The sequence below is a fragment of the Chlorella variabilis genome, assembly GCF_000147415.1.
Source record: "Chlorella variabilis unplaced genomic scaffold CHLNCscaffold_8, whole genome shotgun sequence".
In the NCBI taxonomy this organism is placed as follows: domain Eukaryota; kingdom Viridiplantae; phylum Chlorophyta; class Trebouxiophyceae; order Chlorellales; family Chlorellaceae; genus Chlorella; species Chlorella variabilis.
In genome coordinates, this window is record NW_005435080.1 from 111,746 (window position 1) to 129,669 (window position 17,924).

Sequence of the window (17,924 nt, forward strand, 5' to 3'; positions counted from 1 at the left end):
CCTGCCTGGGTAGCTGCCACGTTTTGGCTCCCGCAGCGTGTACCAGCCACCGAAGCAGCAGCGAGGTACATCCGCCGCCTGCGCCCTGGCCCATCAACCGGAGGGCGCTGCACTGCTCAGGTGGCGCGCAGCAGACAGCCGCCATGCCACAGGGTGAGCTGCTGCTGGAGGGCTGCCATGCCCATGTTGGTTGGTGCGGCCGGTACACGTTGCTGCCCTGCTGCCCACATCCAGAGCTGCCCGCCCCACGCACGCCTTCTGCCACCCTTGCTGCCGCCGTCTCTGCCCGCAGCGGCGCAGCAGCAGGCCGCCGTGCCGGAGCCCTGCTCCTCGGTTGCGCTTGATGCCGCCTCAGCAGCCAGCGCGTCTGCGGCCACGGCGCTGTCTGGGCTAGCAGCCAAGCTGAGCAGCGGGGACCCATTCTTGAACAGCGTAGAGGCCACCGCGGGGCCCATAGTGGCATACAAGGAGGGGCGGCTCAAAGGAGCGTACCGCAAGGTGCGAGGCGGTACCTGCCGCTGCTTCTTGCCGGCGCCCGCTCGCTGCTCTGCCTACCACGCTGCCTGCCTGCCTGCCTGCCTGCCTGCCTGCCTGCAGGATGAGCGGCAGGAGCTGACTATCACCCGCATCCAGCAGGTGTACGACGACCTGCAGGCGCGCCTGGGCGGCGACCGCTCCCTGCGCAAGGGCCGCGGCCTGACCCTGCTGGACGCCGCCCCCGCCAGCATCGGCAGCGGCGGCGGAGGCTGGTTCGGGGGCCTGTTTGGCGGCGGCGGCGGGCGCGACGAGAGCACTGCGGCGGCGGCCCCCGTCCAGGGGCTGTACATGTATGGCGGCGTGGGGGTGGGCAAGACTATGCTCATGGACCTGCTGGCACAGACGGCCCCCCCAAACTTCAACGTGAGCCGGGGGGGAGGGCTGGAGGGGCAGATGTGGCATAGCTAGCGCCTGTGGGGCAGGCAGCAGGGCACGGCACCATGCAGGCTGCTCCGCCGCAGTGCTCTCCCCATAGCCATCCCCGCCACCTCGCCGCCCCTGCCCTGCCCTTTGTTCTCTCCCACCTTGCCTCCCTCCTCGCTCGCAGCTGGAGCGCACACACTTCCACGACTTCATGATCGGGGTGCACCAGAAGCTCAGGTGCGAGGGCTGGCCGGCAGATGGGGACGTGGCTGGCCTGGGGAGGCGACAACAGGGGAGGGCTCCATTGCAGCTGCATCCCTGCTGCGGGATTGCCGCGTGGGCTGCGTGCCGGCTGCCCGCGGTGCCTCGCCTCATGCCACCCTTGGACTGCCTGCCCCGCCTGCAGGCACTTTGCCAGCGTGGCAGACCCTCTGGCGCATGTTGCCGACGGCATAGCAGACAGGGTGCGGGGGAGGAGCCTTGCTCGGTTGACTCAACCGCGTCCTCAGGTTGCCCTCCCTCCTGCTGGTGCTCCTCTCTCCTGCTCCTGCCTGCCCCCCCACTCGCCCGCCCGCCCTGCCCTGCCCGCCTGCCCCGCCTGCCTCCACAGCAGATCTCGGTGCTGTGCCTGGACGAGCTGTTTGTGACCGACGTGGCCGACGCGATGATCCTGCACCGCCTGTTTGGAAGGTGGGGCGCGCCTGGGGGCACAGCGCAGCGCCCTCCGTGGGCCAGCGCAGCGCCCTCCGTTGTTCTCCGGTGCATGGCAGCAGTCGCCTCCTCTTGCTGCGCCCGCTGCTCTCCCCATGTTTCTCTTTCCCTCTCCACCCGGCACTCGCCTCTGCATCTGCCCACACCCGTGCACACACACTCTGCACCACTGCATGTGACGCACATGCTGCCTGGCGCAGGCTGTGGGATCGCGGCCTGGTGCTGGTGGCCACCTCCAACCGCCACCCAGACGCGCTGTACGAGGGCGGCCTGCAACGCTCCCTCTTCCTGCCCTTCATACAGCGGCTCAAGGTGCGCGCAGGCAGGCGGCGGCGTGCGTGTGTGTGTGGGATGGTGGTGTGTGTCTGTGTGTGTGTGCAGTGGTGGTGGGCAGGGGGCCAAGTGTAGCTGCTGTCAGCTTCCTGACAGCAGCAGCTGGCCCTCCCTGCTTTGCTCTGCACCTGGCGGTTTGCCAAGCACCTTTCATCGTACTGCTGTGCCTGCCCTGCTGTACCGCTACCGTGGCAGGAGGCGTGCGCTGTGCACGACATGAACAGCCGCACCGACTACCGCAAGCTGGCGCACCACAGCCGCGGCCTCTACTTTGTCACGCCCACGCGGGAGGAGGTGCGGGGTTGGTGGTGGTGCTGTGTTGCTGGGCCAGCTGATTGGATTGAGTTGGGATTTGCAATGAGCGTGATGTCTGTGGCCCAACTGAGTGGGGTGGGCATGGCAGCGGCGCCACCATGCAGCCTGCGTGCCCCCACGGCGCAGCCCCCTGCCCGATACCACGCCGCACACACCGCTGTGGTGCTGCACCCCGACCTGTTGCCTGTACCGCTGTGCTCCGACTCGTACCGCATGCACCACTCCCTGTACTGCTGCCTGTGCCGCAGGACCTGTATGAGCGCTTCATGGAGCTGGTCAACGGCCAGCCGGTGCGCCCCGCCTGGGTGGATGTGGCCATGGGGCGCCAGCTGGAGATGCCGCGCACCGGCGGCTGCGCCACGCTCTTCACCTTTGACGAGCTGTGCAACCGGCCGCTGGGGGCAGGTGGGGCGGGGCGGGTTGGGAAGGGGTCGGGTCGCTTTGTGTGGGGAGGCAAGGGGGTGGGCGGGCTGGGTGGCGGCAGCGCGGACAGGCAGGCGGGCAGGCAGGCAGAGCAGGCTGCGCATCTCACCCCTATTGGCTGTCCTCCTCCCATCGACCCCGGCCCTCCTCTCTTTCCCTCTTCTCTCTTCTTCCTCCTCCTGCCACCCTCCGCACACCTCCACCGAGTCTCCCCACCCACATGTGTCCCTTGTCCCTGCGCCATCCATCCTCCCCACCCACATGTGTCCCTGATCCCTGCGCCCGCAGCCGACTACATCGCCCTGGCCAACGCCAAGCACACGGTGGCGCTGAGCGGCGTGCCCGTCTTCACCGCCGCCAACCGCCAGACCGCGTACCGCTTTGTGACGCTGGTGGATGTGCTGTACGAGCACAGGTGGGGGTCGGGTGGGGTGGGTGGTGGTGTGTTTGTGTGTTTCCGCTCACGCGCCAGAGAGAGAGACAGGGAGGGAGAGATAGAGAGAGAGAGAGAGAGAGATCCTTCCTTGCCGCGTGCGGCCCCCAGCCCGCTCCGCTCTGCCCCAGTACCACCTCTCTATCCTCCTGCAGGGTGCGCTTCCTGTGCTCCGCCGAGGCCATGCCCTTCGAGCTGTTTGAGAACGTGAAGACGCAGCAGGAGGCGCGGGCAGGTGGGCGGGAACATGGCAGCGCAGCGGGGTGGGGAGGCGGCGGCAGGAGCAATGCCGGCCGGGGTCAAGGAGGGCAAACCTGCAGAGAGCTGGAGCAGGGAGGGAGCAGAAGAAGAGAGTTGTGTGCGCTGTCAGCACCCCGCGCGCCAGCTAGGCAACATGCCGCTCCTGCCACCGGCCTGCCTTTCCCACTCCTCCCCCGCGTGTTCTGGTGCGTGCTGCAGCCCCTCCCTCTCCCTCCGAGGTGGTGGATGACAACCTCGGGTTTGCCAAGGACCGAACCATCAGCCGCCTGACGGAGATGCAGGTTGGGCGCTGGCTGGGGCAGCACGCCTGTTTGTGCGTCGGGTTTGGTTGGCAGGGGCACAGTCGAGTCGCCTGCCGGCTGTTTTGGCACCCATGCAAGGATGTCGCTGCATGCGTCACATGCCGCCACCACCTGCAGAGCGAGGAGTACCTTCGGGCGCATGCCAAGGCCCACGCCCCCGAGCTGCTGCTAGCGATGAACGAAAACAAGGCGGCGGCGGCAGCAGCAGGAGGGTCGCGGCGATGAGGCTTGCACCAGCAGCAGCAGCAGCACCACGACGGCTCTAGCAGCGGCGCTTATCCGGCTTGCCAGGTTGACTGCATGTCTGTCTTCTCCCTGAGTGATCAGTTCGGTTTACATACACACACTGTGAGCGGCCCGCTCGTGCAGCAGCAGCAATGGAGGCGCCACCGTGCCGTGCACGGAAATTGCTGGGGCGCTGCAGCGGTTGGGTGGCGAGGGCGTGAGAATCATCCAACGCAATTGGTGCTGCACCAGTCGTAGGGCAGGGTGAATTGAGTGGGGGAGGCGGGTGGAGACACTCGCTGGTCCGGCGCTGGGTGCGCTCTCGCTGGTCCGGCGCTGGGTGCGCTCCCGCCAGCCCAGCGGCGCCCGCCTGTAGATCCTCCCGGGTGCCCTCAATCGCTGGTGTCTCTTGCCACTTTGTCCAGCTCTGAATTCCTGTCCATGATTCCTGGGCCAAAGTGCCTGCATTCGTGGGTTGAGAGAGAAGGGTTTTGCCGGGGAGCTCCTCCAACGCCACAGGCGGCGATGATCGGCCAGCGGCACCTCTCGGCTGAGGCGTCTTTCCCCGTGGTTCACTTGGAGGCAGTAATCACTCGCCAACAAGTCTGTGCTCGTTTCAGGCCTCCGACAGGATTCCTGCAGCTGACTAGCGATGTAGCATCCGAGGCACACGATTAACCAGGCAGGTGCGCGCGGGAAACCCCCGCACCTGACAGAGCTGTGGGTGCGGCCGCCCGCCGGGCCCCGCCCCGGCCCATCTGATGTGAAGGGGGCCTTGCTGCTGGTCAGAGGCCGCATGTGCTGCTGGCCTTGAGCTCCTGCATTTTGCGTGCAATCCAACCTGGAAATCGCTTGGCCTATTACAAGCCCTGTGCCTCCTGCCCCGCGCAGCTCCGGCAAAAGGCCCTGGAGCTGCATGAGCCCGTGGGCCGCGCAGGCCGCCGCCGATCGCTGCAGGCCATCAATAGCAGCGCCAGCCACGGCGGCATCTCCGCCGTTGTGCAGGCTGCGCCAGCAGGTAGGGATGCGGCTGAATTCCTGCCGCAGGTGCAGCTGCGGTGCTCTGCGTGCTGCGGCTGAAGCTGCTGCTGCGTTGCGACTGCCTCTTGCCGCACTCAATGATGCCCGCTCTGGATCGCAGGCAGCCAAGCAAGCGCCTCTACGAGGCGTGCTGGACGAATAGGCTGCTGCACCAGCTGGCTGGGGTTCGCCTTCCTTTCGAGGCAACATGTGGCAGTTGGAGGCCTGGCTGCTGCGGCTGCTTTGGAACACGCGGCGGCGCAGCAGGCGTGCGGTGCCTGCAGTGCGGGTATGGTAGCAGTGAGGCCGCTGGTTGGTTGCCAAACCACCAATTTGCCTTCAAGCAGCCGAGCCACCAATGTGCCTGCAAGCAGATTTATGTGTGTGCGCTGATCAGTGTGCCGTCATCCTCCATGCGTGCAGCAGCTCGTGGCGCGGTCATCTCCTCCTGCATCTCTCCTCGGCCAGAGTGGCCCACCTGCGATTGCGTTGGCGCGAGTCCGCTGGAGTGTGAGCATCAGTGAAGCGGCGGTGAGGCTGGCGGCTGGGTGCCCCGCTGCCCGCAGAACGGGATGCCTGGCAGCTTGTTGGTTGCCGGCAGGCGCTGCCGGCATCGGGCTGCCGCTTTCTTTCCGGCCGTGACTCCTCATCTCCCCTTTACCCCACCCACATCCACACCCAGTCAACGTCAACACCTCCTCTTTTGCACGCACCACACCACACCCGCCAGCCCACACCTGCTGCTCGTCCCCACAGTGTGCGTGCCTTGCCTGCCGCAGAGCGGAGGCCAGGACCGCAGCAGGATAGGCCCGCTCACCCCAATTTGCCTCCACTGACCGCCTGTGGCGCGGCTGCCGACCTGGTGGGTGAGTGCTGTGGGTGCTGCCACAAACGGCAGTGCTGCAGGCTCTGTTTCTAGTCCGACGCCTGCTTCCTGTGCTCACCACCTCTGTACAAGCAAGCAGCAGTATGCTGTGGAAGAGCGCCACTGCTCGCAGAAGTCCCTCTGCTGCACCAAGGGTTGTGCTGCGGTGTGGCGTGCCGAAAGGCATAGTCGACTGCTTCTTTCTGCTCCGCTGCACACACGTGTGTGATTGCAGAGCCGAACAAAACATCCAAAACACGGCACCGATTCCAGCTTTTGCCTGTCGCTCACTCGCGCCGGGCCGCCGCCCGCCCGCCGGCTCCCGCCACCGCCACCTGCGACAGCGGCTGGACTTCTGGGGCCTGCGTTAGCCTGCGAGCTCAGGGCCACTCGACTCGAGCAGAGAAATGCACGGAGACTGGCAGCGCCGGAGCGTACTGGGTGCTTGCAGTACACTTTCTGGAGCCATCCTTGGCCTCCCAGTTGCCTGCCGCATTTCGCCTGAGTGGGGCTCCCGTGCCTTGGAGCATCAAGCCTGCTCATTGGGCGCGGTTGGCCCACGCAAGCACTCCCTTCTCGCTAGGAAGCGCACGGAAATGCGGCCGGCTGGCCAGGAGCCGTCACCTAAGGCTCCAGAGGTGCGCTGGAGGCTGTGGGGGGCAGAGGGCGGGCCTGTGCTTCGAGGTTGAACTCATCTCTTCGCACTTTTCCTTCGCGGCCTTGGAGGCTGCCTGACGAGCTGCAAGGGCTCGAAACGCACTGAAAGGGCAGGCAGCGGCCTCCAGGGTGGCCCCGCCAGTGGCGGCGACCGTCCCACCGCCCCGCTTTCCCGCCAACGGCCTGTTGTCCAAGGCTTGTGCCGACCTCGGCACCAGGTTCTGCTGTCCCTATGATGTGCAGGCCTCGGAGGACCAGCCTGATGCAGCCCAGCTATCAGCGCGCGCACTGGCAGCGCTTGTGATCCGCCCCAGTCTGCCATACAGGGCATGGTTCATTGAACGGAGCCTCCCACAGCCTTCTTTCGCCAGTGGCGGTGTTGCGCGCGCGTTTCACGGTTGCGCGCGGAACGTTCGAGCTAACGGTGCGCTGCAGGCGTCAATTGGGCTGTTATCGGGAAGTGCCTTGCAATCCCAGCCCGAGTGCACTCTACCCTGAAGCTCATGAGATGTCGACCCACCTCCCCTGCAGGGCCAAAGCCAGGGAGCTGGGAGCCCACTCGCAAGTCTTGGCATGGGGGGATTTCGGCTGGGCGCCCCTCTGGCGCAGGCCGTGATAGCGGACGCGGCGGCGGCGGCGGAGGTGGGCCAGTGCGGCAAGGCCTCTCGCACCGCGGCAGCAGGTGCGGAGGCAGAGGCGCAGGAAGCGGCAGAGGCCACGGCAGCCCCGGAAGGACAGCAGCGCTGCCGGAAGAGGCGGCCGGAGGACCAAGATGATGGAACCCTGCAGGCGGCTGCGGCGGATGGGCCTACGGCGCCAGATGGTAACCACCAGGAGTGGTGGCGTCCTGATCCCCTGCTGCACTTCCTGCACTGTCCGGAGTTGGTGATTTCTATGAGCGACTTCTTTTTCGCTGGCAAGCGCCCTACCAGCGCCTCCAGCAAGCGGCGCAAGCTCGACCCTGCGCCGGCCACTGCCGCCTTGCCGCCCGCGGCGGCAGCAGTTTGCGCCCAGAACGGCGCCGCGGCGGCAGCAGCAGAGACGGCCGCCGATGCCCATGGTGCGTGCTCGCCCGACTGCGGCGCCTTTGTGGCAGGCAGGGCGACCCCGGCGGCGCACACGCGTGCGGGCGGGAGGTGGAGCCCGCCGCACAGGAGCCGCTCCGCCCCTCCCGCAGCACAGTCACCGGCAGGGCGCTTGCCGTGTGCTGCGGCCCTGGCGGCGGGCGGGGTCAGCCAGCATGGCGCAAGCTCCATGGCAGCAGCAGCGGCCACTGCGTCGCCCTCCCCATCCCGCGAGCAGGCCACCTCCACGGCGGGAGGCGAGGTGAAGGTGAGACCAGGTGGCATTAGGCTTGGTGGATGCCGCGTGTGCTGCGGCAATCCACTGCTCTGCCGGCAGGCACACGCTCCCGCCAAGCCTGCCGCCCAACGCCCGCACCGCCTGCCTCCTGCAGGGCGCGGCGCTGTGCGGCGCGGCGCGCAGCGTGCTGGGAACGGCGGCAGGCGCGGGCCATGAGCCACCGTTCATCGCGCTGGAGGTGGCGCAGCGGCGCAGGAGCGGCGGCCAAAGCCTCGGCGCTCCCCGCCCTCTGGGCCAGGTGCGTGTGCGGCAGCTGGTCTGCAGCGACCTGGCGATATGTCAGCACTGCCTGCTCCTGCGGCTCGGGTGGGTCAAATGCACCACCACCCTGGCTGCTGCCGCTGGTGGGATGCGGCTCCAGACTATCCAACATGCCGTCCGCCCACCACGCTCCCCTGCATCCTGAACCCCCTGCAGGCTGCTGCGCATGACGCCGTGCGAGATGCAGAGGCTCCTGCCTTCGCAGCGGCAGCTCCGGCAGCAGGCCCGCGCAGGGAGCAGCAGCCTGATCGCCTGCATCTGGCGCCGCCGCCGCCAGCAGCACGCTGCGGCCTGCCTGGCTCACCCCCAGTGCCGTGCGGTGCGGCCCCGGTGGCGGCAGCAGCTCCGCCAGCCGTCCCGGCCCGCCCAGCAATGACTCTGGCACCGGCAGGGGTTCAGACCGATGAGAACGCCCCTCCAGCAGCAGCGACAGCGGCGGGGCCGCTCGCAGGCGCGGCTGCGGCTGCACGGGAAGCTTCCCTGATGGTACTGGCTGGTGTGGCAGCTTCCTGGATGCTGTTGCAGCGGGACCGGGGCGAGGCGAAAGGCGCCGGCCGCTCAATCATGGCGCCTGCGCAGCAGGGCGCCAGGGCCCCGCTGCAGGAGCGCAACCACGAGGATGCTGCGCAGGCCCACGCTCCCGCTGCTGGCCTGCCGTGCCCCCGCGGCGCTCCGTGCAGCATCCAGGCGGCGCGCCCAGCTCATGGCCCCGCAACGCTGCGGATCCCCGGCTCCTTCCGCGGCCCATCCCAGGCAGAGGGTGTGGCCACCTCCCCGGCTGGGAGCCCCGAGGTGAGGGTAGGTGTGGCCCTGGGAAGGAGCTTTGGTATGTGCTCTGGTCTTGCCCCTGCAATGACCCAGCCTGCTGGCGGCCAACTAGCGTCCAGCTCTTGGCGCCATCATGCCACGCGGCACGCGGGCTGCTGCCTCACACCCCCGCCTGCCCCCGCCGCCCCACCTCCCGCCGCCTTCGGATGTCCGCTTTGTTTGGTGGCGGCGGCGCCACGCTGGGCGCTGCCTCAGGTGGCACCTCTGGCAGCCTGGCGCCTGCCCCACTGTGTGATGAACAGCCAACCCTGGGCCCAAAGCCGGCGGAGGCGGCAGAGGCCATGGCGGCACCGCAGGGACAGCAGCGCTGTGGGGAGAGGCAGCATGCGGAGCAAAGCGGCGGAAGCCTGCAGGCGGCTGCGGAGGGTGCACCAGCAGCAGCAGCAGCGGGGCCGCAGGCGGGCAACGCTGCGCAGGCGCAAGCTGTCCAGCTGCAGGGTCGCCCCATGCCATGGGCCAGCCTGCGGACCAGCTGCAGGGCATGCTGGGGACCTACACCCAGCGCAACTCACCGGTGGGTTGCCCTACTGCATGGCGGCGCTCCCCCACCTGCCGCCCTGCTGTGGTGCAGTGCCCGACAGAGCCGCCCAAGGCAGCTGCTGTGCACTCAGCTTGATGGCAGCCCAGCTTCTGCTGGCCGTGAGCTGCAGGTGCCTGCCAGCGGCAGCGGCGGCGCCGGAGAGCCAGGCGTGGCACTGGAGTCCAACCCCGCCAGCTCCCGCCAGCTGCTTGCGGAACAGGTGTGTGGCCTGCTTGCGTGCTGTGAGGGCCGCTGCCAGCCTGCCTGTGGCCTGTGCCTGAGCTGCTGTGCAGCCCGGTGCTGCCCCTTGCTCCACTCCCGCTGCTGGCAGTCAGCAGAGGGAAGGCCGAGGCGGTCCAGGGCTCATTCGACTGCCCTGGCCCTGCCGCCTGCTGCAGGGCGGCCTGCAGGGCGGCGAAGATCACGATGTGTTGATGGAGGATGCCCACGGCCTGCCCTTGAGCTACCACGACGCGGATGGCGGCGGCAGCGCCGGCAGCAGGCAGCAGGCTGGCAGCGGTGCTGCACTGGGCGGTGGCTGGGATGATGATGTGCGTCCCGGCGGCACCAGCCAGCCAGCCTCTCCTGCCCGTTTGGAGCATGAAGGGCAGCAGGTTCAAGGGACAGAGGGAGGGACAGAGAAGGGGCAGGATGCGCAGGAGGAAGAGGGGCAGCAGGTGCAGCCGGCAGAGGAGGAGCCGCAGGTGCAGGGTCAGCAGGAGGAGGTGGAGACGGGTCGGCACCAAGAGGAACAGATTCAGCAGGAGGCGCAGCAGGGGGCGGAGGAAGAGGCTGCAGCAGCTGCTGTGCCAATGCTGCCAGTGGATGCTGTGCCAGCGGCTGCAGCAGGCACAATGGCACCGCTCTGCTGCGCGCAGCGGCGGCGCGCAGCAGCAGCGCCCAGCGCTGGCCCAATGCGGCGCAGCGGCAGAGCGGCGCGGGCAGCCTCAGGCGGCGCCTGCTCCAGCGGCACTGCTCCACGCCGCGGTGTGAATCGGCAGCGTGTGCAGCCGGAGGAGCTGGAGGAGGAGGAGGAGAGCGAGGGCGGTGCCGGTGCTGTGCGAGAAGCAGGGAGTAGCGAGTCGCAGCGTGATGGGGAGGGCGCCACAGACGACGCCGACTTTGACCTGGTGAGCGGCACAGCGGGGTCATGGGCTGCCATGGCCATGCATGTGTACAGCCGCCCCTGCCAGCACCGTACGGTGCGTGTCTGCCCGATCGTGTGACAACGCCTTTCCCAGCAGCTGGCAGCTCTGCCAGCGTGTTTGCCGGCTGCAAGCTCTGGGCCAGCTGGCCGCCTCTGCCGCTGCAGGGTGATTTGGTGCACTCTGGAGCACAGGAGGAGGCGCAGGGTCTCATGGGCCAGTCTGCGCTGCTGGCCGCGATGGCGTACTTGCAGCACGAGGACAACGCTGCTGCCATTATGGCGGCGGCCGTCGCTCAGCTGGTGCGCAATGGTGGCCCTTCGGCTTTGCAGCAGCTGGGCTGCATCCAGCTGTGTCCCCTGTCCTGCAGGCACGTAGTGCCACTGCCACTGGCAGGCTGTTTTTGGACAGCTGTTTTTGGACAGCAGCGCTGCGCCCGTTCCGACATGCGTGCACAACGTGCCTGCTGAGTGTCTTGCAGCCCCTGCATCTGTCCATCACCGACCCCAAGATCAACCTGATGCGTGTGCGCAAGGACAGCGACGATGTGCTGCACGAGATGGGGCTTCAGACAGGGGCTGCATCCCGCTTCTTGGTAGGGCACCAACGTGCTGTGCCTGCTGGCTGTGCGTGTTGGGCGGTGTGTGTGCCACACGGGCGGGCGATGTATCGCTGATGGGCAGCACCTGTGTGTCTTCTTCTGCGCCTGCGCTGCGCAACAATGCACCCCTCCCTTGACACCCTCCTCTCTTCAGCTGGCGGCAGCCTTCGACAGCCGGGATGTGGTCGTGAAGGAATATGGCATGAAGCCTGCAGAGCTGCTGGTGCTCATCCCCTGTGGCATGTGGCTGGTGTTTTACACAAGGTGGGGCCTGGGGTTGGCACCTGGCTGGCCACGCAGGGCTGGAAAGGTTGCGCCAGCCGGCCAGGTGCTCGTTCCGCTAAACTTCCTGTACGTGCACATGGCGTGCCCCGCTCCCATGCTGCCTGCTTCCCCTGCAGCCCAAACAAGGGGATCAGAGCCCGCGGCCACGGATACCTCTGGTTAAATGAGGAGGCTACGCGTGCGCAAGCGGCAGGGCACGAGGCAGCGGTCAAGGCCGCGGTGGCGCGGATGACAGGGCAAAGGGTGAGTGCGCCAGCCAGGAATGGGAGGCTTGGGCGTCAGCGGCGGCAGACACGGACAGCATGCCATGGCAGAGCGTCTGCTGGGGTCCAGTTTTTGGCAGCGCTGGTGGCATGGTTTGCTGTGTTGTGGTATGCTACCAGGTTCGCTGCTGTGTGCATCCACCATGCAGGCAGGACGCACGCGCAAGTGCCTGTGTATGTGGCACACCCCAGCTCCAAGCGGCTGTGGGCGGTGCGCGTGATGACGACCCGCAGCAGTGCCGAGGAGGTGCATGCAAAGCTGCTGTGAGTGCAGCCTTACTAATCAGGCCTTACTTAGAAGGATAGTAGCAGTGGGCGGCGCTCGGCCAGGGCACGCATGGGGAGAGGGGCCGCATTGTGTTGTTGGGTGAGCTTTTTTTCCTAACAGAGTCCAACACAGAGGTTGATTGGTATTGTGTTGTTAAATGATTAGCTGGTAAACAGGGCCAAAGGCATGTAAAGGCACACACACAAGACGCTATGGAACAGGCTGGTTGGGGCCAGCTTAGGACATGCCGCTTGCGCTGCTGGCCTGCTGCGGGCCGCCGCCGCCGCCGCGCCGTTGCTCCAGGATGCGCCTCAGCTGCCGCAGCTCCGCCACCTCCACCCCAGCCGGCTTCCCCAGCTCCAGCTTGGCCTGTATCATGAGCAGCAGGTGGCGGAAGGCCAGCCGCAGCGCCGGCAGCTCCTGCGGCAGGCGCAGGCGGGGCAGGCGGCGGCCGGGTGAGGCAGGCGGCGGCCTGGTGAGCAGGTGGGGCCGTAGTGTCACACGGTGTGCATGGGGGGTGCAAATAGCATGGCTGGCAACGGCAGCCCGGCCCAGCTGCAGCCCATGGTATGGCGCTGGGCAACCCGCTGGTCCACAGATAGCAAGGGCATGGGGTTGTGGAGCGGTTGTGGAGAGCAGAGCAGGTCCCTTGCCCACCTCCTTCCTCATCTCCCGCTCAGCATACGCTAGCAGCTCCTGCAGCTCCTGCCTCTGGGCCTGCACCGGCAGCAGCCTCCGGCGGCGGCGCATCGGAGCATACGCGAGCCCTGCAGCGCCGGCGCCTCTCATGCTGCGGCCGCATGCTGGCGCTGGAGCGGCAGCCGGCGGCAGCTTCTGCCAGCCAACCAAAACCACAAAAACGCCGGGCAGGCTTGTGAGCTGAGGTGGGGGCCAAGCTCCGCCTGGCTGGGGCCCTCCTGCCGCCTACCTCTCGCATCGCAGCCTGCCCTGCCTGCGGCTGCACCTCCACATTCACCTCGCACACGGCGTCGTGGGGCGGGTCGGGGCCGGCCGCGCGATACAGCTCCGCAACCTGCACGGTGCCATGGTGCCAGCAGCAGGCGTGCCGGGAAGGCTCAGCAAGCGAGAGCAGGCCTGGGCGGCAGCCACCAGAGGCACCAGTGGCAGGCACGTGGGAAGGGGAGTGGGCACCCGTCCAGACAGAGCACCGGTGCCTTCCAGCCTCCCTGCGCCTGCCCAATGAGGAGCTGGCCTGGCGAGCTCACCTCATCCAGCGCCAAGTAGCGCTTTCCGCCAATCACCGTCACCAGCCGGTCGCAGCTGGATGCGGCACGCTGCCCCCACTCCCGCTGCCCCTGCCCTGGCGCCTGCGGCGGGCCGCCAGCGGCGCCGGCGCCGGTGCCGTCACGGTCGGCGGCTGCGGCCCCAAAGCCTTGGGTGCGGCGGATGGGCGCCTTGATGGCTCGAGGGCTGGGCGTGGCTGGTGCCTGTGCAAGCAAGCCAGCAGGCGTGGGCCATGGACCTTGTCAGCACGCTGCGCTGGCGGCGCCTGATTCCCTGGGTTGCACCCGCGTGAAAGCGCCAGCGGCTACCACCGTGCGGGAGGCAAGAGCAGCGGCAGCGGCCTCAGGCAGGCAGGCAGCCAGCTGTCAGGCTGCGTCCTGTCACCCGCAGGCTCATCGTGCAGGCGGGCGACCCTCCCTGCTGCCCCAACCTTGGAACCGCCACAACTGCGCACTGGCGAGGCTCTGGCGCTGGGGACGAGCTGAGCGATGGAGGGCGGCATGCTGCTGGAGAAGGAAGACTCCAAGGCAGCTCAATGCCGTGGGAGGGTTGTAGTAGCAGCGCGCCAGCCTGGCGGGCGCCGAGGCCGGAAGGCACCCGAAAGGGCCTCACCCGTGCAGCTGTGCTTTGAGACAGAAGCTCGCTGTGTGTTGTGCCAAGAGCTTGGAGAGCTTCCTGCTAGCACTACCCAACTGTGCCGCAGGGGCTGCGCGCGGGGGCGCGCCGCATGCGGCCGGACAGAGGGCGGCGCACGTGTCACGCCGCCCCGCCTGCCGCAGATTTCCCCTGGACGTCTGTTGCGGTGGCGGCTGGGTGGCTGAGCTGGTTAGCTGAGTGGAGGTCCATCTGCAGCCCATGCCACACGCATGCGTGCGGCGCGTCCAGCGTGCACACGTGTCCAGCGGTGTCCCTCGGCCAAAAGGTGGCGGGACACCGAGCGCGGGAGCCAAACGGGGCTATGCAGTGGGACCCACAAGGAGCACAAGGACACGATGCCTGTTGGGAGCCGAGATGATGCTGAGCCCTGCCCTGCACAGCCCACTGACCTCCCGACCTGCAAGAGCGGCGGCGCCCCACCGGCGCACACCGGCAGCCCCACGGCGGGTGCCGCTGGCGGGCAGGCTTGCGGCTGCGGCGTTACAGCGCGGACTGGGTCCCCTTCGTCGCCTGCCACGCCAAACCCGTGAATAATGCCGCACGTATCAACCATTTAATAGGCTGGCCACGCCCTCTGAAAGTCCCCCAAGTGGCAGCTAGGGAAGTGAAGCAGGGGTGGGCTGCCTGCCTTGAGGCTGATCGTCACGGTGCCAGTGCAGCCGCAGGTGCGCCAGGCCCTCCAGCCGCGGCCAGTTTAACGTGGCGTACTCCGCGCCTGCGCAGGACTGCGGTTTCTCCGGCGACCAGCCCGCTCAGGGGGAGCATGGTCGCTGCCTCCGCGTAGATTTCTAATTACAGGGCTCGTCCGCACAAGGCACCCAGGTGGGGACGCCGCTTCCCCCCACAGCGAAGTTGCCAGGCGGCGCTTCCCCTCTTCGCAGTGTCGACGCCGGGGCGCCCCCAGGAGCTTGCTGAAGGCTTGTTGGGCGCAGCGGAGGCAGCCCTCTGTACAGGCTCCATACGGGAACAGCGGCGTGGGGGCCTCCCTGCGGCCGCTCCCGTCGCCTGTGCGGCGTCAGAGGCACCTACACACACGGCAGCATGCGGCGCCAGAGTCCTGCGACGTGTCAGGCGAGTGGCGGGTGGTCCGCCGCCGGCCCGCTCGCGCGCCGGCCCCCGCCAACGCCCCCGCTGCCTGGCTGCAGGTGGAGGGCTGCCCCATGGTCCTTGCCAACCTGAGGAGCTACTTCCTGCGCCAAGATCTGTGGTGCGTGATTGGGGGTGCTGCGCTTACCTGGGGGCGTGGGGACGTGGGTGCTAAGGCGGGCGTCAGCAGGGCTGGTACAGACCGGACCGCCCGCCGCACCAACGCCCCCCACCGCCGTGTGCACCCCGCCGGCGTGCCATACGCCCCTCTGCACGCTCCCCCGCTTCCAGCCCGCTGTTCTTGCTGCCAGCGAGGCCGCTGAGGCACGCCGCCGCCGCCGCCAGCGCAGCCCAAGCCCAGCAGGGGGCCTGCCTGCTGGGCGAGCGGGCACATAGGCGGCGCACCAGGCACGCCTGCTGCCCCCCGCACGCCACGACCAACATACCCCCCGCCGGCCCCCGCGCCTGCCCTCCCGCCCCGCTGCCCGGACCGCAGAGGAGCACGCGCGCGCGGCGGCGGTGCCCGACGGCCGCGGCGACTTCCTGCGCTTCTGCCAGCAGTGCACCAAGCTGGAGCCGGTGTCGGCGTTTGAGGGGTGCGCGCCCGGCCCGCTGGCTGGCTGGGCTGTTGTGGGGGTGGCAGGCCGGCCGGCTGGCTGGCTGGCTGGCGATGCGGGGCTGGTTGGGAAGGGCGACTGGCTGGGGAGGGGCGACTCGCATCGGGTGGAGCTGGCAGCAGTTGGTGGCAGGTTGGGAGCTGGCTGGCTGCGGGCTGGGCCCGAGCCTCGCACTTAGTGTGACAGTCACCCCCGCCTCGATCGGCCAGGGCCGCTTGGCTCGCCCAGGTTGCTGTCCCTGCCCCCACGGCGCGCCGCCGATCCACCCAGGTTGCTGTCCCTGCCCCCACGGCGTGTCGCCGATCCACCCCGCCGCCGCGTCCCACCCCGCCCTGCTTCCGCTCTCCGCCTGGCCCGGGCGCAGGCCCAAGCGCTCGTGCCACGCCAGCCTGATCAAGCGGCACGACCGCCACCGCCTGCGCGGCAAGCGGGACAGCGGCGACTCCCAGCCGGCGCGCTCGCTGCGGCGGCGCGCCGACCAGGCACACCCCTGGGCCGGCGGCGACGGCAGCAGCGGCGGCGGCCGCGGCAGCGCCAGCCCCGGCAGCACCGCCTCGCAGCAGCTGGCCAGCACCTCGGCGCCGCCGCGCCAGCAGCAGCAGCAGCCGCTGCAGCCGCCGCCGCTGCCCCTCAGCATCCTGCAGGCGCTCGGCTCCCAGCAGCAGCAGCTGCTGCGGCCGGTGGCGCACCACGCCGCCGCCGCGCCCTCCCCAGGCCTGGGAGCCGCAGCCAGCGGCAGCGGCACCCTCCCAGACCTGGACCAGCTGCTGAGCCGGCTGAGTGAGTGGGCTGAGTCCTGCCGGGGGGGCGCCCTGCCTTTGGCTGCAGGGGGCCTGTGCTGCTGCCAGCTGCGCCTGCGCCTGCGCCGGCTGCCCTGCTCGCGGCGCCGGCCTGATAGTGGTTTTGTGCCCACCCGCCAGCCCCGCTCCCCGCCCCTGCCGCAGGCTCCGGCGCGCCGGCCCCCTCGCCGCCGCCTCAGAGCCAGTCTATGTTTGCTGCCTTTGGCGGCGGCGGCGGCGGCGGCGCGGGCCTGCTGCAACAGCAGATGGGGCCGCTGCTGGAGGCACTTCGCGCCGCCTCGGCGGCGGGCGGCTCGCCCATGCCGACGCCGCCCGCGGCCACGCCCCAGCCGCAGGCGGCCGCGCTGCTGCAGGCGCTGGTGCCGCCCCACGGCGCCGCCGGCGAGCTGCGAGACCTGCTGCAGCTGCTGCGGCTGCTGCAGGCGCAGCAGGCGGCGGTGTGTGCGCGGCTGGAGGAAATGGCGGGCGGCGGCGGCGTGCCGCAGCACCAGCTGGCGGAGCTGGGCGCCGCGATGGCTCCCTCAGCACACCTGGAGCAGCGGCTGCGGCTGCCGCTGATGCAGCTGCTGGCGCAGGGGCAGGCGCAGCAGGCGGCGGGCGGGGAGGCGACTGCGGGCGGCGGCACGGGCGCGCCGCCGCCGCCGCTGCCGCAGCCGCTGCCGCCGCCGTCGGTGCAGGCGTCGGTGCCGCTGCCCGCCGGCGGCGACGGCGAGCGGCAGCAGCTGGCGCTGCGCCAGCTGTCGGGGCAGCTGCCAGGGCAGGCGCTGCCCAGCCTGCCAGACGGCGGCCAGGCCGGCGCGCAGCAGCAGCACCTGGGCAGCCTGCTGCAGGCGCAGGTGCAGCAGGCGATGCAGGCGGCGGGGCTGGGGCCGCAGCTGCTGGGTCTGGCGGCGGCGCAGGCCGGCATGGGCCAGTGGGCCTTCAGCCCGGCTGATGCGGCGGCGATGCTGGCCGCTGCCGTCGGCGGGGCGGGCGGCGCGGGGGCGGGAGCGCCCTCGGCGCCGCCTGCTGTCCCCAAGGCGGAGCCTGCAGCGGCGCCGCCGCTCGGTGCCGCGGCAGGTGCGACACCCGCTGAGGAGCAGCTGCGCGCCCTGCTGGGGCGGCTGACGGGCACTCTAATGCCGCCGCCGCAGCAGCAGCAGCCGCCGCCACTGCAGCTCCTGCAGCAGCAGCAGGAGCAGCACCAGCAACAGGAGCAGCTGCAGCAGCAGCTGCACCAGCAGCAGCAGATGCAGCAGCAGCCGCAATAAGGGGCACAGCCGCATGACACACCTCGTCCCAGCCACCCCCCAGGCACACCAACCGCCCCTTCTTGCCTCTCCTCTTCTCATGATATATCTTCGTGGTTTCACGCCCACCCATATCTCCCTATTAGCCTGTCACTTGTCTCTCTTGCGCACGCTGGGCCTGCCGCATGGCGGCATCCATCCCACCAGGAGCCCCTCCTCCAGCCAGAGCCCCTCCTCCAGCCTCGGACGCCACAGCCATCTCTGCCTCGCCCCGGCCGGGCCCCTCATCCGGATGGGGACCCCGGCTGTGCA

The 17,924-nt window shown here is 69.1% G+C and overlaps 3 protein-coding genes across 3 annotated transcripts; all 3 read left to right on the forward strand.

Moving 5' to 3' along the window:
• Positions 1–789: 789 nt before the first annotated feature.
• On the forward strand, positions 790–3,903 carry CHLNCDRAFT_22338 (hypothetical protein; the record flags this gene model as incomplete). The annotated part of the gene is made up of 10 exons (XM_005848144.1): positions 790–900; positions 1,085–1,137; positions 1,307–1,364; positions 1,514–1,590; positions 1,812–1,923; positions 2,140–2,238; positions 2,508–2,664; positions 2,971–3,097; positions 3,271–3,350; positions 3,575–3,903. Coding segments are annotated over 10 exons (1,203 nt in total), but the record flags the coding sequence as incomplete, so codon positions are not given.
• A 3,115-nt stretch (positions 3,904–7,018) lies between these two features.
• CHLNCDRAFT_144699 (hypothetical protein) lies at positions 7,019–11,978 on the forward strand (the record flags this gene model as incomplete). Its single annotated transcript, XM_005848145.1, has 13 exons — positions 7,019–7,505; positions 7,623–7,777; positions 7,902–8,045; positions 8,594–8,860; positions 9,139–9,205; positions 9,334–9,410; positions 9,547–9,636; positions 9,815–10,546; positions 10,729–10,863; positions 11,043–11,156; positions 11,317–11,426; positions 11,564–11,625; positions 11,860–11,978. The coding sequence occupies 13 exons, from the start codon at positions 7,019–7,021 to the stop codon at positions 11,976–11,978; spliced, it is 2,559 nt and encodes an 852-aa protein (XP_005848207.1).
• A 3,062-nt stretch (positions 11,979–15,040) lies between these two features.
• Positions 15,041–17,633, forward strand: CHLNCDRAFT_144701 (expressed protein; the record flags this gene model as incomplete). The annotated part of the gene is made up of 4 exons (XM_005848146.1): positions 15,041–15,101; positions 15,463–15,562; positions 15,948–16,363; positions 16,528–17,633. 4 exons carry the CDS (start codon positions 15,041–15,043, stop codon positions 17,631–17,633), a joined length of 1,683 nt encoding a protein of 560 aa, XP_005848208.1.
• Positions 17,634–17,924: the final 291 nt, after the last annotated feature.